At 40.7% G+C, this 25,104-nt stretch overlaps 3 protein-coding genes across 4 annotated transcripts; 1 reads left to right on the forward strand and 2 right to left on the reverse strand.

The window, feature by feature from the left end:
• Nucleotides 1-98: 98 nt before the first annotated feature.
• thyn1 (thymocyte nuclear protein 1) lies at nt 99-2,883 on the reverse strand. Of its 2 annotated transcripts, none has more exons than XM_073489835.1 (8): nt 2,680-2,883; nt 1,420-1,478; nt 1,170-1,342; nt 1,001-1,069; nt 768-860; nt 581-676; nt 355-505; nt 99-266 (listed from the first exon to the last, which is right to left on the reverse strand). In XM_073489835.1, the coding sequence occupies exons 2-8, from the start codon at nt 1,466-1,468 to the stop codon at nt 220-222; spliced, it is 678 nt and encodes a 225-aa protein (XP_073345936.1). In that variant the 5' UTR covers nt 1,469-1,478; nt 2,680-2,883; the 3' UTR covers nt 99-219. The 2 variants fall into 2 exon arrangements, with proteins under 2 accessions (XP_073345936.1, XP_073345928.1); XM_073489827.1 differs by lacking the exon at nt 2,680-2,883 and adding an exon at nt 2,575-2,654.
• Nucleotides 2,884-4,310: 1,427 nt separating this feature from the next.
• Nucleotides 4,311-9,669, forward strand: acad8 (acyl-CoA dehydrogenase family, member 8). Its single transcript, XM_073485015.1, has 11 exons — nt 4,311-4,448; nt 5,024-5,124; nt 5,472-5,641; nt 6,119-6,228; nt 6,378-6,454; nt 6,549-6,686; nt 6,804-6,939; nt 7,751-7,848; nt 7,968-8,120; nt 8,205-8,307; nt 8,431-9,669. Exons 1-11 carry the CDS (start codon nt 4,331-4,333, stop codon nt 8,484-8,486), a joined length of 1,260 nt encoding a protein of 419 aa, XP_073341116.1. The 5' UTR covers nt 4,311-4,330; the 3' UTR covers nt 8,487-9,669.
• A 2,342-nt stretch (nt 9,670-12,011) lies between these two features.
• Nucleotides 12,012-23,066, reverse strand: esamb (endothelial cell adhesion molecule b; the record flags this gene model as incomplete). The annotated part of the gene is made up of 7 exons (XM_073486037.1): nt 12,012-12,480; nt 14,311-14,440; nt 14,554-14,676; nt 19,500-19,637; nt 20,060-20,261; nt 21,376-21,521; nt 22,979-23,066. Coding segments are annotated over 7 exons (1,296 nt in total), but the record flags the coding sequence as incomplete, so codon positions are not given.
• Between the last annotated feature and the right edge of the window lie 2,038 nt (nt 23,067-25,104).

The following is a 25,104-nucleotide window of genomic DNA, read 5'->3' on the forward strand; positions in this document are numbered from 1 at the left end:
TTTTGTATCTCGAGCCTGCAGTTTGAATGTTATGTATGTAGTGGCTGAAGTTGTCCCGTATCATTCACAGGTGCAGATTAAAAACTGGATGCGAGTCATAACTTAACAAAAATACATTTATTAATACTTAAGAACAAGACAACAACACTACAGTATTGTAAAGGAGAGTGCTGCTTCTTGATTTCACCGTGTCAACAAGCATCAGCTGGTCCAAAATCCTCACAAAGGCTCTTTATCCTCCAAACTGAGGACAAAGTCAAACTCCTCTGCAGAGACAAAGCACAACAACAACAAGCTTAATACTGAAAGAAGACACAACAACTCACAGGAACATGCTCCTCTGGCTGAACTTACCATCTGTTAAGGGTTGCACAGAAAGTCTGGCCCTTGTAAAAAGCGCCATGTCCTTCAGAGGTCCTCCTTTGGAGCGATGCTGCAGGTGGTACTTTTTCAGCTCGGACAAAGGAATAAAACGCTTCATCATCCTCTGATACTGGACGTCCACCTGAGAGAGAAGAAAACATCAGCCTTCGTACTTTAATGTCAGTAACTGTACTTATAAATCTCTGAATTAGCTTACCATGCTCCACTTAGGGTTGTTTGGTTTACTGCTTGGATCGAAATGGACATCCTTCTTATCAAACTGAGTGTGGTCCACGTACGCTTCCTTCACGATCTGGAAAAAGGGAAATTCGGCTGGATATCAGGCCTGTCTGCAGCGTTGTTGAAATCATTAGACAGTCATCAGCTGGGAGAGTGTGGCTTACTTTCATAACTCCTGCTACACCCGGTTCCTTGCAGTTGCTGTGGTAAAAGAAAGCCAACTGCCCTTCTTTCATCACCCTCATAAAATTGCGCGCCTGGAGATGATAGATAATTCAGAGGAACATTCCCACAGAGAGAAAAGAATCTGCACAAGGCTGCTGACAAAAAGCCTTCTCGGAGAGGTGTTGCGCTGGTGCCTTGTTTTAGGTATTCTCATTAGTTTTGTGGCTCCTACCTGATAATTGCGGACACCATCCCAGCAGTCCGTCTGATCAGGCAGAGCCTTCAGATCCTCGATCCCGAACTGCAGAAAGAACCAGACGTGTCAGACAGATGAGCGCAGCCCACTCACATTTTCCAGTTTAACAACAGACTGTGCTGATGAGGCCATCGCTGCTCTGTACCTTCATATCGATGCCGTTCTCAAAGCGACTCTCCGGCTCAGACTTCATCAGCCAGCGACTGTGCTGTGGAGGTTCAGCTGACTCCGAGCTCTCCTTAGTTGCTCCTGTCGCTTTCCTTTTACCGCCAGCTGTTACTTTTGCAGAGGAGACTGCTTCACCGTCATCATCTTTGCCTGTGTTGTTGAGGGAACGATCGTCACTCATTACAATGCAACACACCAGACAAGATGTTTAATTTAATTTTGCTTACCTGAATTAGCAGCGCTCTTACTCACTCTGGCTCTTTTCTTTGGTGGCATCTCTCACAGACTGTAAAGACACAAGACACTACAAACCTTGAGATGGTATCAAATTGTGTGTATTACATTATTGGGAGCAATACTACAAATTAATGAGCAGGTCCTCTTTTTTGTAAGATATATGCGTCAATGAAATGACATACAGGCCTTTCCTCAAGGACATGGAGAAACCGGTCATCAAAATAGCTACTGATTAGTTTTCTGTTGATCGACTAATTGTTACAGCTGAACTTGACGTTAAAAAAATTATTAGACCAGTGTATTAGACCAACCCTTCAATAAATCCTCACAACATGTGGTTATAATGTGAAGTATTTGTTGAAACTTCTCAGAGGTGTTGATACAACTTTATGGTTATTTTGGATGGCGTAGTTTGTAGTGCTGTATTTAATATTTTAACCTTCACGAGAAGATTTGTTGCAGGACTGTTGGCTTAGTTTTAGCACAACATGCACCTGATTGGATAATACAATCATAAATATCGACTAAATGAAGAAATTCAAACTTAGAATTTTAATATTTACAATATGAATGAGGTAATAATTCAAGCTCAGAAATATATATATTTTTTCCATAACTGATAAATAAGAAAAATAAGGTCCTCAGTACACTGTTTGAAGCTAGAAAGGTGGCAGGGTCCGCCAAATATAAACAAAGTAAAACAGTATGAAACTGTGTTGTCCTTCAAGGTCAGTTTGTTTATTCACAAGATAGTTTGTTTATTTAGTTTGTTTAGGCATAAAACAAATCAATGAAGAGCTTTCTCTTCTGATTAAAATGTCTTGCCCAAAACTACATAGTGCACCTTTAACTATGCCTAAAAAACTAAAATGAAAATATACATGTGCCCCATTTTAATCTGACTGTGCTTTTTTTTCTCTCCTTTGCTTGCAAACTTAAAAAAAATGGATCATTTTAAACTGGAGGAGCATGCTTCCTCTTCACCATCATCAGTCATGGATCACAGAGATTAGTTCAGAGCTTTAGTGACTCTGCACAAATCTGGACAACACGTGGAAACTGAACGTGCCTCGCACTTTAAAGTAAAACAGATTATAATGCAGCCGCGGTCAGCAGATAGCCTCTAAAACACTGGTAAATCTTACCTGTAGTTACTCAGAGCTTCAGGTGGGTGGTCAACCATCAAAACCCGCGGAAAACCCCACAACACGTGACGTCAACTAACGTATAGGTGCGCTTGATTTACTCACCAGCCACTCCCGTTTGTCTCGTAACAGCTACTTCTCCGATGGTAACGTCGCACTAGCCCCGCTTCAGAGAGTCCGGGACGATCTCACAGAAAAGCTCAGGGAAGCTTAACACGACGTATATTTCCCCAAACAACCCTCTAGTTTTCTGCTTTTACTTGTTTTCTCCTGTAAACTCGAAAAAACAATGTTTAAAACACTTCCTATAGTTCAAACATCTCGACTGCGTCACATTGTGGTGAGCTCATTACTGCCCCCTGTGGTCGGAGGGCAGGAAACACCTTATGTTTTTTTTTTTAAATGAACTTTATTGGACAACAATCAAATATATAAACACATCAGACATGTTACAACATATAATGGCACAGAAAAATAACACATTATAATAAATAATGACTGCAAATTGAATCTGCTTGGTGTTGTTAAGGTAGAAAAAAGATTATAAACATAAAGAAAGAGGAAAGAAATAAAAGGTACATAACAACACATCATTCCTCCTTAAAAAGATGTTTGCTTTCAGCTGTGTTACTTTTTTTAGTGTCAATAAGTGTGTGTTAATACATCCTTTAAATTTGCACAGGAAACCTGTAAATTTAGGGGAAATTTTGGTATATTTACATGTGGTGATACTGGCTGTAAATTGCCTACAGGCCAGCCCAACCTACATAAAAATATAAACAAAAAACATAACTAGGGGAATACCCAATGTCCACTACTAAGACAATAAACCCATAAATGAACAAATGCCTCTTTTGGGTACAATAAATAAATGCCTCTTCTACAGGCCCCAGGGAAATAAAATAGTAAACTGAGGGTGTAAAGTTTTAAAGGGTTCCCAAAAAAACAAAGTTTCCTCACTAAAGATGTGGGCAGCCCAGAAACAAAATAGGGCCCAAATAGACCAGAGTTTTCTGGCTGGCAATCAAAGGGGAATGAGGCTCTTGGTAATTCAGGGAGCGATTCAGCATGGGCCAGGGGCAGATTCAGTATGAGGGTGAGAGCCACCGGTGTGACATTTCCCACCTCTTTTAAGCCTTTCAGACAGGGTGTCGTCACACCCTGATTGGCTGGGAGGGAAAATCAGCCCAAACAAAGAAAAATAGCAAGTCAAACAATTGGACTGCTACATACATTTGTGTACGTGAAATTTACCATAAATCATTAATACGTTCACAATGTCACAAAGTCAATGTCATGTTTTTTGTTTGTTTGTTTTACATTTTTATACTCAATTTTGATATCATCATTAATTTAACACGCTATATAATTTTCTATTCGAGCCCGGAAAGTGATTGAGTGTGTACAGAAGTAATATAAATGTGTTAAAGATTCTGGTTCATCATTACAAAAGCTGCATTTGTTGTCAGTGTCTAAAAAAATGTAGAGAAATATAGATTTATTGGATATATATTGTGTAAAATGTTGATGTGTACTTCTTTAATGTCATTATTAATATATAATACTTGTATGGCAATAAGCAGGACAGAAAAAACTTACTAGTACATGATGGTTAATGAGCATGTGGTGTTTTCCCTCCAATGGCCACAAGGGGCAGCAATGAAACCATTACGCACTCAACGTCGACTCAGCTCGAACTGCATTTCCCAGCAGCACCAGCGGCTGTGTGACATAACTCAACACTGTGGAGGTAAACATGGCGGCGGTCGGACCTTTAGGAAGAATAGCCAGATTTGGCTCCAGCATCTGCAGGAACCATCATTTAATTTTTAACAGAAGCCCACAGAGACGAGGGATAGCTTCATGTATCGACCGTAAGTCACAGGAAACTTGAAGTGTTAGCGTCAAGTCAATTTAACGGCGGTGTGTTACTATAAAATCTGAAATGCACAGGTTGTAACTTTGTTAGCTAACAGACAGGTGTTGACATTCAGTTTTAATCTCTTCAGCGTCCAAACCAGCAGTGTTTTGACCTTAATTACAACCCATTCACTGCTTTAAAAATGTATTGAGATGTCATAGCTTAGCTGTCATTGGTTAGTTTTGTTCCTCCTGCTCCTCCAGTCATGAGGCAGAGGGAGCTACACTCCCCTCCTTAACACCGCCCCTCCTCTGAGGTTGATGTAACTGGGAATTGTAGCAAACCTGAGTTGGGTAATTTCATACCTGAATTATTCAGTGTCTGCAGTCTGGATGCTTTCCTCAGCTTGCTTGTTTCCTGCTTTCAAAATGTCTTTTCAGTTTTGGAAATTCAAAGACATCTGTAACCTTCAGGATGTCTCACTGTGACCTTATATTATTTGAAATAAGTCATTCAGATTACACCTGCATCTGTGCATGATTGCATATCATTTCATCCATGTGTGTGTGTTTTTCTTTTCGTCGACAGCTGCTCACGGACTCACAGATGAACAGAAGGAGTTTCAAAAAGTGGCCTTTGACTTTGCCGCCAATGAAATGGCTCCACACATGGCAGAGTGGGACCAAAAGGTATGTTTGAGCATATATTGTTAGTAAGACGATGTCAAAACTGACGACTAAGGTTTCATAATGTTTGGCCAGAATATACCCCCTGTGAATGCAATAATTATTTCTAATGAAGTGTACCTGAGTAAGCAGATTCCCTAAGTGAAACTAAGATTATTGGCATTTCTGCACCTTCACTATCCCTAAATGTGAAGTACCTGTCTGTCTTAGCGTCTTTTCTTTCACAGTCATAAACACTGTTCGGTCTGATGCACATAAGATTATGCTTTGTCTAACTTGCTGACAGTTTAACATCATCATCAGTATTTATTGCTTATATATATGTTGGTATATCTTTTTTCCTCCCCCAGGAAATGTTTCCTGTAGAGACGATGCGTAAGGCAGCCGAGTTGGGGTTCGGTGGGATTTATGTTCAGCCGGATGTCGGAGGGTCGGGTCTTTCTCGGCTGGACACATCGGTCATCTTTGAGGCCTTGTCCACGGGATGTGTGAGCACCACAGCTTACATCAGCATCCACAAGTATGAAACACTCAAATGGCAAAAATGGCATGTTCATTTGAATTAAACATGATGAAAAGATTAATTATTAGGTTGTTTTGTGAGTCAAGTGGATGGATTTTCTTTTAATGAAAACTGACTTAAGGCTTTTTGTTTAGTTTTGATTAGGAAATCAGGCAATGGCACAAGTAATTAAATTTGCCATTATTTTGTGAGGCTGTTAGAATACCTTTGGTGACATCTTCAAAGTCCAAACAGGGATGTTTTTGACAATTCATCATTACCATAACTTTATTTTCATTGATTAATCTCCAAAAATCGATCCCTCCCCCAACTTTTCGAGATCCTTTTTGGTACTTTCCTTTTTTGATCTTGTTAAAATCGGTAAATTAATTAAATTGTGAGCACCGACCACCATAACGGGGGTACTATAATGATAGCTATGACATATATTTTCTCTATTTCCGGTTAATTTGCGGTATTCTTCTCTCTTTGCAGCATGTGTGCCTGGATGATCGACACCTTTGGTAATATTGAGCAGAGAGAGAAGTTCTGTCCCATCCTCTGTTCGATGGAAAAGTTTGCTTCCTATTGTCTCACTGAACCAGGTCAGTCTTTATCTGTAAAAGAAAAGAAAAGGTATTGCAAATTAAAGAACATTTTGTTGGTTATGTAAGTAATTTATCTTACACCCAGGCTGTTGCTCTGTACATGTCTGGACCTAAGCGCATTATTAACATGTGATCTTTGAATTTAGGCAGCGGCAGTGATGCTGCTTCACTTCTGACCACTGCACAGCTGAAAGGCGACCATTACATCTTGAATGGTTCAAAGGTGATTTCAAACCTGTCTATACTCACTATGTAACTGTTAACAGTCTCTTTAACAGTGAACCAGAAACATGTCTCATCTCTTCGTGACTTTTCAGGCCTTCATCAGCGGAGGAGGAGACACCGACGTCTATGTTGTTATGTGCAGAACTGGGGGAAAAGGCCCAAAAGGCATCTCCTGTTTGGTGGTGGAGAAGGGAACCCCAGGCCTCAGTTTTGGCAAGAAGGAAAAGAAGGTATAGTCTCTTGCTGTTGGATTTATTCAATTTGCTGTGTAGGTAGTGTTTGCAGGTCACCACTAGATGGCAGAATCGAGCCGCAGTCACTCAGCGGTTTCTCAATCTCTCCTTCAGGTGGGTTGGAACTCTCAGCCGACCAGAGCGGTGATATTTGAGGATTGTGCCGTTCCAGTGACCAATCGTCTCGGTGCAGAAGGACAAGGATTCAGTATCGCCATGAAGGGCCTGAACGGAGGCAGAATTAATATTGGTGAGGAGGAAAACACTATCAAAGGAGTTACACCTTTATTATAAAACAGTCAATGACACAGAGATATTTAATGTATTCTCATAGCAGGAGCACTTATTTGGAATCACCCTTCATAATGGAAATTATAAAGTCAAAATACAGACTTTCTTTAGATGTCAGTGAGCAGAATTATTTGGAAATGGGAGCATATGGCGACAGATTTGCATAATTAACGAGCATTTTGTTAAAAAATTGGAGTCTTAAGGTTAAAACATGAAGAATGAGTTTGAAAACTGACATTTTTCTTTTTCTAAATGAAAAGTGAACTAAAAAAACACCCTCTTTAAATTCAGTACACTCAAAGGGTTTTGCTGCTGCAGTCTAATTCAGGCTGGTCTGACCAGAAGCTTATGATGGCTAATATTAGCAAACTTAATTGCTGTATAATTGTCATCAGAGTCAGTTCAGCAGTGTGACTGTTTTCTCATGTAGTGTGCTGCTTTTCTACTTCTGACTGACTGTTTTAACATTGGCTGATGTCAGTGATGGAATGTAACTAAGTACATTTACTCAAGCACTGTACTTAAAATTGTATTTTTTTTAGGTATTTGTACTTGAGTATTTACATTAATACATTTAGTATCAGATACTTACTTACTTACTTAAAATACTGCTTGTATGAGTGACTTTCACTTTCACCAAAGTAATATTTTAACATCATAATTTTACTTTTACTCAAGTATGAGTTCTTTTTTTGCAACACTGGCTGTTGTGCAGAGAAAGTTACCTACTTTTAAGTTACATAGTTTTTATGTAAACACTCTGCCGACAGCATCCTGTTCTCTTGGGGCGGCCCATGCCTGTGTACAACTAGCGAGGGACCATCTGTTGGTGCGAAAGCAGTTTGGAGAGACGCTCTCCAACAACCAGGTAGGTGGCTTATATTTTTTACAGTCTTTTCATGCAAGGATCCAGGTATTTTAAATACTGGTCCTGCCAGTGAAAAGGTTATCTCGAATACCTTCTCTCCCTGTCTTTGTTGTGTGTAGTTTCTTCAGTTCAAACTGGCAGAAATGGCCACCAGGTTGGTTGCATCTCGTCTTCTGGTGCGTGAGGCGGCGACGGCACTGCAGGAGAACCGGTCTGATGCAGTTTCTCTCTGCTCCATGGCCAAGCTCTTTGCCACAGACGAGTGCTTTGATGTGAGTAATATTCAGTAAAATAGTATTACTTATTTTCACTAAAATGTTTTCAATTTTTCACCATTGTTGCCTGTTTTTATTCAGATCTGCAACCAGGCTCTTCAGATGCACGGGGGCTACGGTTACCTCAAAGACTACGCAGTGCAGCAGTTTGTCCGGGACATCAGAGTACATCAGATCCTAGAGGGTGAGCTTAGATAACAGTGACCTTATTCTGTATATCTTTTCATATCAGATTTGAATATGATTAATTTCCTTACATTTAAGAGGGTCGTCATGCTATGGTTTTGTTTATTTGTTTTCCCTAAAGGCACAAACGAGGTGATGAGGATGATCATTTCCAGAAATCTGCTGACAGAGTCGTGATAAATCTTTTCTGCTGGATCTTCAATGACGTCAGTAGTGACCATATTTTAATGGTCTTCATCTCTGGTTTGTTACTGTGCGACTGGGTTCCTGAAATGCCCTCATCATAGGTCTTCTAAAGGTCATTGGAGGATTTGGGGTAAACCAGGAATGGAAATAAAAGGTTTTTGTAGGATAATACTGGGTCACTGGTTCACTGGTGGCAAGGCTTTAGGAAAGGCGATGTGATTCATCACTCTGTCGTCAAACTCTTGTCAGATTGAAATATCTCAGCAACAAGGGCACAGATTCACAAGAAAATGTGTTGTTAAAAAAGGAATAATCCAGCAAATATTGACTGAATTTCAGGCTACTCTTTGAGATAAATGCTAATAAAGCATGTCAAAATGCCAACATTAGCATTCAGCTCAAAGCACAGCTGAATGTAAGTATAATTAAAGTAGACAAAGCACATTTTATTTAAGTACAAAATGCAGCTGATGAGTGCTGACAATGTCTGTCAAAATCTAATAATGTTCACATGAGCCATATGTCAGCCTTGAGTCATATCTTAGCTACTGTACACCAGATCAAGAGTCTACAGCCGTGCTAGCAACTCTTAAAGGCTATGTGTAGGCACAATGGTGCATTGAGTGATATAGTAACATGCTGATGTTTAGCAGATGTGTCTAGCATATTAGTTTAGCTTGTTAGCATGCCAACATTTGACCTAGAGTCGTGCTGCTAGCATTGATCAAAACATCTTTTGATTTTCCTAACTACAAATCAAAACATCTCTCTTGATTTTGCCTCCAAAAGTTTTGTTTCCAGTGAAGCTGCTAGTGTGGATATAGATTTAGTTTTGTTTTTCTGTGAAAAGCTGCTCTGTAAAACAGTTTCAATTTGTGAAGAGGTCTGGATAATTTCTTCCATATTATTTTTAAATGATTTAACACCAGCTCCAGTGTTATTTAAAAGGTATAGTCATTCTACTGTATATCACACATCTGTATCACATGCAGTCTCAACATCTGTCCTTGAAGTGGCCTTTTAGATCTTATTTATCCTCATGGTTACTGTATTGTACTGTATTGGTACCCTATTGTGTGCAAATACATGGTTGGTGTAGTTTGGGTTGAAATGTCACTTTGCAGATTATATTTGCTGATCACACTCCGAATAAAAAATTTTTTTTTGCACTCTATTGTGATATCTCAATATTTACATTTCATATAAATTGTTTGCATGAGGAATGATTTTAGGTCAGTCACACTAAAACCAAACACTCCAGAACACTTTATTGAAAAAAGTCAACAATCAAAAACTGCATTAGAAGTGCTACATGTAGCCCGTCAGCATCGACACATCACAGCCACATCGTTTGCAGACTTCAGTATACTTACAGGAAAACAACCAAGACCATCAGCGACCCGACTCAGCTGACGACTTCGCATGTTTGCAGTAATTATAATCATACAAAAGCACCTGTGAACAAAATAGTCAGAAACCGTCGACTTCAACAATGCTGTACTCACTATTTTGGTTACATTCCATCTACCATAACAGGCAATAAACTCATAAAGTACGTTCTCGGAGCAGACGTCAGCGTCATGAAACCATACTGAAAAAAAAACAACCCCTCACGTGAACACAAGTAAATGTGGGTCAAACAAAGCGAGACATTTGAAAGATAAAATACCTGAATTGTGACGTTGCTGGCTTTTTGCTCTGAACTAGTGCAGTTAGCCTGAGAGAAGTGACTGAAAAGTGAACCTCACACAGCCGCCAGTAGTGAAATACAAATAAAATTATAAAAATGTGTTTATATTTGCTTTATTCATATATTATACAAATGTAGCCAAAACTTTCTATTTTGCAAGAACTGCAAAACTCTACACAAACCGAACTGCTCATTATGATTTAAAGTGTCCAGACACACTGCATTAAAGGGACAGTTCACCCCAAAAACAAAAATGTACATATTTTTCCTCTTTCCTGTGGAGCTATTTATCCATCCGGGTAATTTTGGGGTGAGACGCAGAGCTTTGGAGATATTTGCAGTAGAGATGTCTGCCTTCTCTGGAATATAATGGAGCTAGATGACACTCAACAGCAATGACCTGATTACTCAAGATAATCCACAGACCTCGTTGTGAACAGTTTAATGGAGGGACTATTTTCTTTCTGCAGGGTTTCCCACACATAGACTTCACTTGGGGGTTATTCTTAGGACCCAATTTTGAATTTCTTACCTTTTATCCATCCATTAAGGATTAACCAGTGGACAATCTCCCCTCACTCTACGACCTTCCCACAGGCTTTGCAGAGAGAACTGCATTAAGGAGGACAATTAAAGCAACACTACGTGGGCAAACCTTACAGCGATTCTGGAAAAAGGTAGTTGATTTTTGAGGTTTGTTCTCAGGTTAGTCATTCTGCATGCATCTGTTCGTGGAAGTGAGGCTAGCTAATGTTACAACTCAGCTGAAGAGGACGTCATCAATCCTCTCGTCCATGTGTTGCAAAAAGTACCCAAAAGTCATACTTGAGTCAAGATATCGTGTTAAAATGTCATTTTTGTAAAAGTGAAAGTCACTAATATGAATAGTACTTAAGTAAAAGTTTTGAAGTAGTTGACTTTACATGTACTTAAGTATCAAAAGTACAAATAAAAGTAAATCAAACATGTATTTACATGTATAGCTTGCTGTATACTATGGGTCAACCGATGATTGGATCTGACATTCATCATATTTCTGATTATCAGAATCAGTGTGGTTTTATTTGTAATCCTATCATTAACAATAATAATTAAAAATTGTGCTGTATATTGGGAGAAGTAAATTATTATTTAGTCAACTTATTAATTAGTTAATGTACTTAGTTACATTCCCTCACTGGGGCTGATACCATAGGAAGAAAATAGCTCTAAACATGAAACTGCTCACAACAAGGTCTGTGGATTTTCTCGAGTAAGTGGGTCATGATTTCTGGAGACTGACATGGCTTATAGTGCTCAAAGCGTCAAAACAATACATTTGCAAGAACTCAAGCAATCTAGTGCCATATTGTTCCATTATATTCAGGTGAAGGCAGACATCTCTACATAGATTTGGATACATCCAACACTCTGCACAGCTTGCACCAAAACTATCTAGATGGATACATAGCACTTCAGGAAAAAAGGGAAAAATATATATCTTTGATTTTGGGGTGAATTGTCCCTTTGACTCTCTTGAAATGATTGGCATTATATGTATCCAGCCTAGAAATCTTAACACTCTTGGATACCATTTTGAAGTTCTCATTAGAGGCGTGTAAATAAAAATATATTTCTCTTTAGTGAGCCAGAACGCAGCGTACAAAAAGAAACTAACACTGAGTCAATTTAACAAACAGGAGGGAGAGCTTCTGTGCAAACGTAGCACAAACCACCTGTGAGACATCACAACCTCTCGAGTCTTCATGGAGAAAGTGCTTTTCCATTTTAAAGGCATACTTTCTCTCCATCCATCACCACTGTCCTTTTATTCCCCACTGAAGCTGCTACACCAGCGAGCCGGCTTGGCTTTGAGCAGGCACCATCACGGCCACAGCTCCCATGCGTGTCAGGGTGGAGGAGCTCATTTGTGGGGACACAGTGAGTGGAGGTGGCACCTGAGGCTGAGCGCCCGCAGTTCTGTTGGGGATGGCCACCACAGGGCTCCTCAGAACCTGTGGCGGACCCCCGTTTGTAGTGGGGGGTCGCTTGTGTTTACGCGACGGGGTGCCTCCGATGTTGTAACCAGGAAGTCCCTGCAGCGTGCTGGCTTCTCCGGGTCGCAGCTGGTAGGCGTTGATGACCGAGCTGTCTGAAGCCGATGTGGGGGAGTAAGGGTAGTGGAAGTTCGGCTGGTGGGGGTCTCGGGGGCGAGGACTGGTGGCTATTGAGGACAGCGTGCCGTTCTTGGACACGATGTCTGAGCCGGTGTTGCTCTTTGCCCATGACACTCGCTTTGGTGCCTGAGCGTCCTCCCTGTGGCACAAAGACAGAAGCAGAGGAAACAAAAACTCAGTCATGAAAATGATGCCAAAAAGGGGGAAATCTTTACTTTTTTCACATAAAGCGATAATGTATCCTCATTAGGTGATAAAAATACTGAAATACAATGAAAATATGAAAATGCTCAATCCACGAAGAAATGCATGAGCTGTCACGACTTCTGTAAGGTCGTGATGTCACAACTACATAGTCACCACCCTCAGCGTGGCAGAGCTGCTGTTGAAACACACTGGGCAGTGCCTGCTCAGGCCTCTGAGAGCTGACCAATCAGAGTAGATTGGGTTTTTTGGGAAGGGGGGCCTTAAAGAGACAGGAGCTAAAACAAAGCGTTCAGGAATAGGGTGAATACTGGTGCTGCACCAATGGACTGATGTAGTTTTTGAACATTAAAGCTTGTAAACATTTTCTAGTAGACACCTTGCACTTACCTGCACTCTTATACAGTATTAATACAAACACAGAATGACAAGAATGGCCCCCTTCAGCATGTCATACTCATACCTCATACCCATTATTATCCCTATTAGCATTCAAACCCAATTTCAATCTTTTAAATGGTCATGGTGAAGCTACATTTACAAGCTTTGATAATCACTGGTTCATGTAATCTACAACGCATTTTTATCAGATGAACACATGTTTTGTGAAGTTATTACCTACTATAGGGGTCAGATAAGAATAGTTATGTAACAATGACAATATTTTCCTTTGAAATGTAGTTGAATACAAGTTTTAAGCAACACTGACTTTATGAATACGCATTTCAATGAATTATTCTTATCAGATCAATATTATTCTTAAAAACAGAGGCAAACACTGTCGGCTTTGATTTATTAATAAAAATGCAAGGGGGTGATGTGCATGCTCGTCCTACTTATTAGTGAATTCAATGGATCAATGCTTCTGTCTGGTGGTGCCCCGAATAAATTAAGAGATTCAATATGACTGCAGTGACTCGAACCAGTTCCTCTCTTTATGTTTGCCTAAAAACACAAATTCAAGTAAAGTAAAAGTACCTCTAAAGTTAAGTAGAGTATGAGAGTAAATGTGAAGTTTCTTTTCTTTTCACCACACATACACATCACATGTAATAGCTGTCATGGTCTGTGTGCAGATTATTACTTCAAAGCCTCTTTCAACACACACATACACTTTCTTAGGTACACCTGTACGACCAAATGCAATTTAATATCAGTTCTTGTGCATGTAAAAGGTCTTTAAAGTTAAAAAGGTCAAAGTCCACACCAACTGAAGCTCCTCTCTCCCGAAGAAAACACTGCTCCTGAAACGCCTCGTCAGTAGTCCCGCCTTCAATTCTGTGACTTTGTGACATCACACTACGTCACCACGTCACACATTTGCATAGTTTATGTCTCGTGGCCACTTTGGCATGTCAGAATTGATTCAGCACAGCTGCTTTGTTGCTGTAAGTAGTTCTGGCTCAGGCATGTGTGAGCTGACCAATCAGAGCAGACTGGGTATTCAGGAGGCGGGGCCTTAAAGAGACAGGAGCGTTTCAAACAGAGGGGGAATACAGTGCTGCAGCACTGGACAGTATGAGAAAACTGATGTGTTTTTAAAGCATTAAAGCATGTAAACCTATTCTAGTAGTGACCCCAAATACAATAATGAGCCTGAAAATGAGCAGAATGTGTCTCCTTTAAATATGACCTTTATAAGAAACACATAAGTGACTTTACACATTTCTGACATTGTCAATAAAAACTGAACATTATGAACTTAAAAGCAGACGTCATGACAGGTGTATATAAAGTCGACACTTAGTACAGAGCGAAAACTCACTTGATCTCGTTGGCTATCTCCTCCTCAGTGTCCCGTCTCCTCCTCAGTATGAATATGAGGAAGAGCACCATGGCCACCAGTCCCACTATCGACCCCAGTGTGGCTGCTGCAATTATGCCTGCGTTGGAAGCTGGGAAACAGATCGCACATCAGTATTTATACTTTATGAGAGTCAGAGCGGTGTTATCTAAATAAAACGCAGTGTGCGGTGGAGTGAGAATAGAGTTTTTACTGTGTACGTACAGGTGATAACCTCCAGGTTAATGGAGCAGCTGTCGGAGCCGGCCGTGTTGCTGGCTCGGCAGATGTACTTCCCTGACATGCTTTTAGTGAGGTTGCTCAGCCTGAGGGTGCCGTGTCGCTCATCTGCAGAACAACCACACAGTTACACTCACAACACAATCATATATTTATGTGACCCGGGCAACTAGCCTAGAAAACTATACAGGTCAATACTGAATTATTGTCCTATCACACACGAGGGGATTATACAGTCAAGGTGAGAGATACAACTTTACTGTCATAATACAACGTAATGCAAGAAGGAACTGTATGGACATTTCTCGCATAGCAAAGAAATCATTTGACATCGGGAATTGAAGGACGTTCTGACAGTATTTAAGCATTTCTATAGATATTTTTCCTTCGGAGAGTTCAGCCAGTTGTGTCAGTTTTACACTTGGAGTTGCATATTTCTGTATGCTGGTGTGTTTGCTAAAGGAAGCTTAAATTATGCACTCTGTAAAATACGGTGACACAGAAAGCGTTTCACTATGAACTGATTTCTGACTCCTGATGTTTTTTATTCTCTTCCTTTACAGATATAACGATGTGTGGTGCATCACAGATTCATCTGTATCATGATATCATTACCGTGAGCAGCATATCATGGTGGTGTTGAATCATTATATACTGATTCCCACCCTTAATCCAGAATTTAATCCACGACTGGCCCGTGTCCAATACAGTATATAGATTCTACAGCTCTGCACATGATTCTGCAGTCTTGCTTCATAATGTTCGTCAGCAATTTTTGTTTTTTTATATATTTTCACACGCCAAGGTCGAGACACAGCAATGTCTTCCGTGCATTAACACCCGGGCATTTCCATTCAACACAATCTGTTCCTCCTGGCACATCTGGCTTTAAAATGCTGTGTTGTTGCAAACATAGGCTGCAGAAAAATAAACAAGCTTTATGAGGGACTTATCACAACAAATCCCCTGAAATCCAATCTGAGACGTCACATCCCAGCATGTCTTCATCTGATGTGGTTTTGCTTTCGTGGGGATCGTAAGGAAATGAGAGCGGATGTGTTGGCGTCTGTTTTGTGGAATCACCCTCCTTAAGAGTTGTTTCAGATTGGGAGGGTGTCTTGTAAGTCTGCGTGCACACGTGCTGCGCTCTGCACCGAGTCAATTTTCAAGAGAAAAGTAATGCAACCCAGGGACTCATCCAAATCTTACCAGATGAGAAGTCAAGGTTCGCATTAGGTCGGCAAGCAACATATTAATGTAAGAGACCGGAAAATCCTTAACAATCATTGTGTCCTAGCAGCTGCCTTCATCCCAAAGTTTGGGAGAGCGTAGCCTGGACCGAGCTTTGTGTTTGCACCATCTGCTACTGCACCACCAGGAGGGAGGTTAAAGTAGGTATAGGTGCACACAAACCAGTCCCAACGCTGAAACTACAGTAAATCTCTAACTTAACTTGTGTATCTGGATGAATAAATTTCTGTTATAATCAAGCTGTACTCGTCACTGTCGGTCTGCTTATTATTTTTTCTTGTGAACATGTGATCACACAATTTAAAATATACAAAATTCTTAAAAATCAAAGTTAAAAATAGCTGGTATTCACTAGCAGATCACAGCATCACTGTTAACCAGTGAACCAGAATATTAAAATGATGCTCCACATATCAAAATAAAAGCAGGTGCCAAATAAAACAGAAGCAGATGGGTGTGATATCCACCTGTCCCTCTCTGATTATTTAATCCCCGGGCTTGAAAACCAGCTGTGAAGAACCAAACCCAATTGTGGCAGATTAGCAGAACATCAGCTGACTCTGAGCTTGGAGCGAGTTCAAGCCCGTACAGTGATCAGCAGATCCCAGGAGAGCTGGATGGGAGGGATATCTGACGTTACAGTATAGGAGCCGCCTCGTACCAAGACAGGAGCATTACTCATATTACGCTGTCATCACTGCAAGGTCAATGAGCAGCGTTTGTCATAGCCTTGACACATGACATGTGATTAATGTAAATCAGCAGCATTTTCTATATGGAGCTTATGGTGTCGTTTTCCTCCTCACATGACATCGTCCCAAGCTACAGGGGATTGGTTTTCATAATTAATGGATATGAAAAAACGCACACGTTCACAAAAAAGCCCATCAAAAACTGCAAGTTACTCTTTATCATTAAAATTTCTACTAAAATCTACATTGTAGTGGACACCCAACTAAAACAGGACTGTACAGGATCTATATAATCTCTCACTACTCCATCCATCTATTCATTCATGCCACTGTTTTATATTATAGGCAAAACCATTTGAGGAGTAAGGCTGCAAATAATGACTAAACCTTGGCTACACCAGAAAAGATGCTATTAAAGGCTAGGTCAACTTATTTTGTCAGACAAATGGTCCAGAACATAAATCATTTTTAGTTTACAATGATATAAAAACAGATTGAAGCAGCAGATCCTCAACTTTGAGAAGGCTGGCTCAATCCAACGGTAACAAAATAGATGCAACAGGTGCTAATTAGCTGCTAGCTACCTCTGGTGTGCTGTCCCTATAAAAAAACAACAAAAAACAAAATGGCCAACTAGCACCTGTTAAGCCTTACTACTAGATAAGTTAGCTTGAATAATTAGGCTAAACTCAGTGAGCTCTGTGCTGGAGGTGGGATTTTGTTATCTTTGTCTATTGTTTCTCATTATTTATCTACATATGTGGTGTTAATATATTCTCATCTAACTTAGTTAGTTAGCCATGCTAGTGTATGGCTCTGGTTTATAAATATATAAATAAACATAAATTATGGCCTACAGACTAACACAGCTGTAAAGACTTTAAGCAGAACATGCTTACTGAGTGTCTAAGTAGGCTTAGGCTATAGCACACAATGAACAGATGAATGCAATGGGATGACAGCTAAATCTAAAACAGCACAGATACTACAAAGATTTAAAGATCAAATTCAACCCTTCTTTTACAACATGGACATATAATATATATTCCAATGTAAAACAGCTGGTCATTATCCCATATGATTACAGTGGAGATTCCTTGAGTATTCACATTTTTTCCAAATGTGAATTTTTCAGGTTGAGTGGGATTATCACCTGCCTGGACGCTTACACTAAGCCTTTACTTTATTTTTTATTTTTTGATGGTAATCATCTCTGAAACATAATCCTATAATCATTCTGACAAATTGGGTTGATTTATTTTTTTTTTCTTTAAAGCTTTTGCACAGCTTACGGCTCTAATACTAGGAGTGACTCCAGACAACTAGGTGATGGTGGGATGGAGGCGGTTAAGGGGGAAATATATGAGTGAAAAACCTCTTACCCATGAACCCAAGGACAAGCATGGGCTGAGGGCAAGATCTCCATTCTGTGTTTTTGTTGCAGAGGAAAAGATGAGAGAGTGTGAACATGAATGAGGAGATGCAGACCGATGGAGGGGGGGTGTGAGAGAGTGAGATGCGGCGCACTCCCAGTCCCAAATCCAACTTATGCCTCTTAGAGGGGTTGATCAAGTAATGACATGGGGCTTGTTAGATTAGGTAGCAAGTCGACAGGAAATGAGGAGTGCCGAGAGAGGATCAGCAGAGAGAGAGAAAACAGAGAGAGAGGGAGAGAGAGAGAGAGAGAGATTGCTGAAAGAGATAAGCAGTGATAGAGTAAAGTTCAAGTGTCATAGAGAGGGAGCATACATCAACGCAGATAAAAAGATGGGTCTGAACTCGAGTGTCAATGGGATGTAAAAGGGTGCGCGTACACATGTGATGTAGGATGAGTGTGCGTACTGCACTGCGAAACCCCGGGTCAGTGCACAATCAGAGGGAGTAGTTTTCATTTTATGACTCTGAGGACTTTTCTGCTGTAAAGAGATGAGGGCCAAAGATCAAATCAGCCTAAGTCCTGTTGATCAGAAACAGATGGTGTTTACTCTGCAGCACCGACTGAAAACAAATATCGACTAAGTAATGCAACAATAGCAGCACACTGCATGTGCATTTTTTTTTTTTTTTTATCTCTCTGCCTTGAGACGAGTGTGGTGTGGTTTCAGTTGTCTCAATCTGTAAAGAGGATTTCACAATTGTTAGCTTGCTGCATGTTGTGGCATGACCAAGGATCTTCCTCTGAGGTGCACCTGGAGCATCTATCACTTATGTAAAGCCCGGACAGGCTGTGTGTGGTCATGTGTGTGACCTGACGACATGGGCAGCGCTTCATCTCCATGCGAGGTGTTAGGGTCAACAGGAGGGTGTGTGACATCTAGACCTGCACATTATCAGGCTTACAGATCGTTTCATCTTGCAGGTTTGCTTCGGTTCGTACAAATCTATGTTAACAGTTAATGTTAAAAATCCACTAAAGTCTCGCCTCTATCATGATAGACACCTGATATGTTATGATAGATTAATGTTCGAATCATATCCTAGTTTAGGAGGATATCAAACAAAAATATAGAATAGAAAAAAAAAAAAAAAACCTCAGAGGCAGGCAGAGAAGATGAAACTATCTTTTCCAGTTGAGTAGTTTCTGCGCTCATCCTCTCGGGCTGCATAACACCCCGAGAACCTCCACCAATAAGATAAGTCAACCTGTATTTAGCCTGAAAGGCGAAACCCAGGGACATAAATCTGGACGGTGCTCCATCACTGCTTTCTGCTCATTATGCTTAATTGCTGTGAGCTAGCACGGGAGCTTTTGACCGGGACTGGCCAGGGCTAGCTGGTTAGCATGCTAACTCCTGTAGATATCTCCTTAAAGGACACCTATTAGGCTTTTTTGGGTTTTCCCTTTCCTTCAGGTTATGAACTAGGTTCTTGTGTATGTAAATGTCTTCAAGGATTAAAAAGCCCAAAGTCTGCACCAACATCTAATTTTAGTAATTAGATTAATCTACCATGTCAGTATAAGACCTGCTCCACTGTTGAAATACTCACTCTGCATTGGGGAGAAGAAGACCTCAGACAGGGGTGCAGCCTTGGTCCATTTGTACTGAGGGATGGGTTTCCCGTATCTGGACTTACAGCTCAGAGTCACGTTGCCCTTCACCACTGGATTTCCTGTCATGGTGCATACTGGTGGAGAAGGAGGGACTGCAGAGACAGACAGACAGTTAACACATGTCAGATAAGAATACATGGTCGGTGACCTTCTATTGAACTTGTATGTTAGACCTTAATCCACTGAAAACAAAGTGGAGATTTCACTGGACAGTGGTTATATTACATACTAATAAGAAAAATGTCTCACTCCCTGCTGTTTCCATCTGCTGCTGGAGGATGACATCATGACCTCAGAGCTCAGCCAGTCCTTCAACAGCAGATGAGTTTTATTTGTGCTTGCTGCTCGCTCACATATGATTTTTTACCAGACCGGTCTGATCTGAATCCGATATGAAACGTGTAAAATTGCAAAAATATTCAAATCCAGGGAAGGATGTGAGACGAGCCCGATTACATCTAACCTTTGAAGTTCCTCGGATGCTACGGTTCATTACCTTTGACATTAAGGCGTATGTCTCCGGAAATGGCAGGAGCTCCAGAGATGATGACAATGCAGACGTAGAGTCCGGAGTCAGACTCCTGGGTGTTGTTGATGTAGATGGAGAGGTTGGCTGAGGGCATGGCCACACTGAAGCCCACTCTTTTGGTGAACTCGTTCTGGCCGTACCCGATCTGACCTGAGCTGTAGTTTATCACCTGAGCAGCGGAAACACATTCATAGAAACATTGGATTTAACTTAAAGACAAGCAATTAGATCATTTTTGAGTCATTTTTAAACATAAATACAACATATCTTTAAAATAAGGCACTAAAGAGACTTTTCTCTCTGCTCATTCCAGTTGAATATTTTTTAATTTTAGTCGCTGCAGCCATGTAAAGATGTGCAGATTAACCATATAACAGAAAATCACCGCCCTTCATAAAGATAATCCTGACATGTACAGATGGTGGATGTTGAATTTTAGGCTGATTTTCTGTTTGAGATAAGCTCAACAGGCATCGACACTGAAACTGTTTAGATTATATTAATCATGTAAAGACCCTACACACTCTGACACACACACACACACACACACACGGTCCTGTACAGTTCGTGCTACATACAGGAGGTGCAGTAAAAAGTGGATATGAAATGTCATTAGCGGCGTCCTTTCGTTAATGACGTCCGTCCCTTCCTTCCCTCCGCTATGAGTTAGACATCAGCACCGGTGTTTGAAATAATCCTAATCTCTGCAGATCATCTTTTTCACCTCACATGTAGCACTAGATGGGTTTCTCAGGATGTGACAGCGTCATGCAATATACTAAAATAGTAAAAATGCTCACTTAATCCAGCATAGATTCAGAGGTCAGTGAGGTCTTGTATGTAAAAAGACTTGGCTGGTTTTTAAAGGAATAGTAGACTTGCAAACAAGTCCTCGTCTACTTCAGTTGTTGCAGAAACTTTACCTGACTTTCAGCATGGAGGTGAGAAGATAATTAATGAATTTCTACTTTTGGGTCAACTATTCTTTTAGATAGGAATTCCTGAAATACATTTTATATTTATATTGTCCTGAAAAGGTAACTTTAAAAAGTCTTCTGTATCGTGTAGGGTTGCAAACAGCAGCTATTTTCATTATTGATTTGTCTGTCGATTATATGTTTGATGAATCCATCTATAAAACTACGGTCATAGGAGGATCAGTAGACACAGTGTAACTGATTTTAATCTCTTTAAAGAGGCTCTCCTTTCTCTAGTCCACCAGAGGTCGGAGCAGGGTCAGCTATACAGCAGCTCATCGCACGTTTATGTTGTGACCTTCTCACCGGCTTGGTTCCATTTCCAAAGAATTGCCAGGTGACAGAGTTTTTGGAAATCTCTGAGGTGGGGCTGTACCAGGCCTGTAACACCGCCATTTGGCCCTTCACCACCTCCATCTCTCCTCTGGGGATCTCTACCGCCTGGGTGTCACCTGGAACAACAACACAGAGCGGCACAAGCGGTTAATCACAACTTCAATGAAGGAGAAGAAGCCGTATGACGTATGTGATCAGGTAAAATAACTCTTAGTAGTGTTTGAGGAGCTAAAGTGAGGGAAAGTTTGGTCATTTCGCTTCAGTGGTAAACATTTTTTCTTTCATGTTAATCGACTAATCACTTGATCGATTTATTGCCTTTTTTGTTAATTTTTAGACAAATGTGTTATGTGCATGTTTTTTAAGATTAAAGTCAAATCATATATATTAAACCTTTATTAAAAGCAACATTATGTAGAAATTGGCATTGTGTGCGATTTGGCGCCCCCACAGTTTCTGAGTGCAACACCACAGTCGTAAATACAAATCCCAGATATGTAACAGTTTGTCAGACGTAGTGTAGGTGCTGACTACAAACAAAACTCATCACGTCATAACAATGTTATGTGTTGAAAACTTGTCTCTTGAAGTTAACATGTATGTAACGCTGTGATCCTGCCCTCTCACTGAAGTTACATAGAGCAGGATCAGAAAAACAGCAAAAATACTGGACACTTTGAGTTAGGTAAGAATGACCCAGAAAACATTTCCAGTGGATTCTGTCATCCAGTTAGATTTCAATACTGTGATATCAGCCGATTTAATCTGTTGTGCTCCTTGATAATCACCAACAACCTCAGAAGGCAGTCAATCCCAAACACACATCTTCATGTGTGCATGTGTGTGTGTGTGTTGTTCTTTTGGCTTCTATACATTCAGCTGCCCGAACTGAGGCGAGTCAGATGTGTAGAGACATGTGCTTCTGTTGCTGTACTGTAAGTTGAATAGGGTTAAAAGAAACCCTGCTGCATCTGAACTAAACGAATGATCACATCATAAAGTAGGTTACACAGCTGAAACAGCTGTGTATTCAAGCAATTTACAGATAATGCAATGGGTTTTTAAATTATTCATTTAGCTGTCCATGTAGGAAAATTGTCTTAAACCACTGTTTTTAATAATGTGCATGTCTCATTAACTTCCCTATGTAGTCCTGTACCTGATAATTATCCTATGATGACTTTATACTAAGATTCACACACATTTCCTGACAGAGCGAGAACAAAGAGACATATATATGTTGAAAAGCCATGAAAAAGTGCATTTTGCATCATATATGACCATTCTCAATCAAAGCTGAACACAAGAAAGCAAAAAGCAAGCATACAAACTCATTTTTATGTCCATCTTTTAGCAAATCTCAAAGCTAGTAAGGTGCACGGATTATAGAAAATAACCTGCATTATCAGGGATTCAAGGATTTTGTTGTTCTACATAAAGACTCACAAATGTCACGAAAGTACAAAGGAATCAGCTGACTATATTTTCATATATGAAAAATAAACAAAAAAAGTAAGGATTGAATGGTAGAAGACGAAATATTAAGGAAAACAAAGTAGGACGACCAACTCACAGGGTGCCCAGTCACCCGAACCGGACAGCTGAAGCTGGATCAACTGATCCGAGCAGTCGGTGTCCACTTGTGTCTCCAGCTTGAAGTTTGGTTAAAAAAAACTCACACAAGGAAAAAAAGTCTTCTGCCCACTAAATCCTCAAACTGTGAAAAGTGCCTCTCATAAGCTCAAATGGACAGACAGCGTGGATAGAGAGCGTTACGATCCGTAGACCGGCAGCTGCAATCTCCACATCTGTTCAGCCGGGCACGCCTTCTTCTTTTCCTGACTGACAGCGTGTAGCAGCAGGAGAATTAAGTGATTGGTGGGTGGTGGGGCTGGGTGGGTGTATACAGATGAAGAGGAGGAAAGTGTGTGTGTGCGTTTGTGAGATAGAGATTTGAGAAGGCAGAAAGCACAAGAGAAATAGAGACAGATTTAGTTTTTATTTTTATTTTAGCTTTTGCAGCCGCGACTCAGTGCTTTCTTATTCCTCTCGGGACAATGTGACCCCATCGCTGAGGCGCTCCTGTCCCTTAATTTCTGAATCTCTGAATCTCTGAATCTGGTAAGTCCTGCTGACTAATCCCTAAACAATCCCGGGTTCAATCCTCTCACCTCACGTGAGAGCTCAGCTCGACATGGATATGATACGACACATGGTCACTTTACCCACCAACGCTGCCATCATCAACATCATCATCATCAGCGTCACCGCACGATTAGCAGATCGCTTCACTTTACATTTAATCGTTCGTGTCATGCGATCTCTGCTCAGCCTGTTCAGGGATTCTACATGTCATGAGTTTAAAATGTTTAACATGCGAGATGCTCGAGGGAACATTTGATGGCACAAAACTAAAAAAGGAAACTAAAAAAGGAGCGCGGGGACCTCGACTTGACAGGAAAATTACAAATATGATGCTTTTACAAGTTACAGATTCTTTGAAAAAAGATCTCTGCACACCCACGTGTAAAAAGTGGAACTCCTGTCACAACACTGCCAAACACTCTGGCACAAAATATGGCTACTAAATATATTTCTTGTAGAGGGATCCCACATTGCAAGCAGTGTATGAAAGTGATGCTGCTTTTTTCCAAAACAAGAAGCACATAGAATTTAACGGATCTTCAGGGGATAACCCTCTGCAAACTCGGGGCTAGCCCTGCTCCACAGCAGATCAGCAAGCCCTCGGCTAACGTCGGGGTTAACCCACTTTGGACTGTGCCAGGATTGTGCAGTGACAAGATGGTGAGCTTTCGTTTTTTGGGATTGTGTCATCAGTTTCTTGACCCAGCACAGCCCTGTGAAACTTAAACTGTCTTGCATTTGGGTCCCTTTTTAGTCAGTCAGTTTGTACTGTCAGGTTTACACAAAAAGGGACCCAAATGCAAGACACGCCGGCAGGTAGGTGACCAAACAAAAATCCCAACCTGAACAATACAAAATCCAAAAGTCAAATGGCAAGAAACAAAACGGCAGGCGGCCAAAAACACGAGAAGCTGGCAGGGGCAAAGTACAAACCAAAGAAGCAGTGGAAATACACAGGAGACGCTATGGGCTACCCACAGGGCTGATGTGGGAAAGTGGAACAGGAACTCAGATGCTTGACAAACACAGATGATGTGACAGAGAGTCAGAGAGAAACACAAACTTAATAAAAAAACAAAACAGGAAATAACAAAACTCAAACAAGCTCTCCACTTACACGCCTGGTGTAGCCAGTTTTATTGATTACAGTAGAAGTGTAGTGTTGCAGCAGCAGCTTCACAAACACTCCACATATGTTATGTTTTCAATGTACACAGCCTGTTAACACAAGTGCAGGCTGAGGTTGGGGGGAAAAGCAATTATTTTTGCTGGTATTTGGTAGAGGGGTGAATCTTCACTGGCCGCATGATTCGATTACGATTCAGCTGTCAATGATTCCAACGCAGAACGATTCTTGATGCATCTCGATTCTCAGTTTTCTATATTAAACCTACTTTTTCATCATTTTAATTCCCCTTTTATTTAGAAAGTCCTTAATCAGACTACAACGTGTTTCCCCGCGAGTTAATGAAGTCCAACACATGCCACTTTCAAAATACAGGGTGCCTGTATTAGCCAAATGTCTGCCCACAATTCAACGGCTGACAGCGATGT

Source organism: Pagrus major, chromosome 2, assembly GCF_040436345.1.
Source record: "Pagrus major chromosome 2, Pma_NU_1.0".
NCBI lineage: Eukaryota > Metazoa > Chordata > Actinopteri > Spariformes > Sparidae > Pagrus > Pagrus major.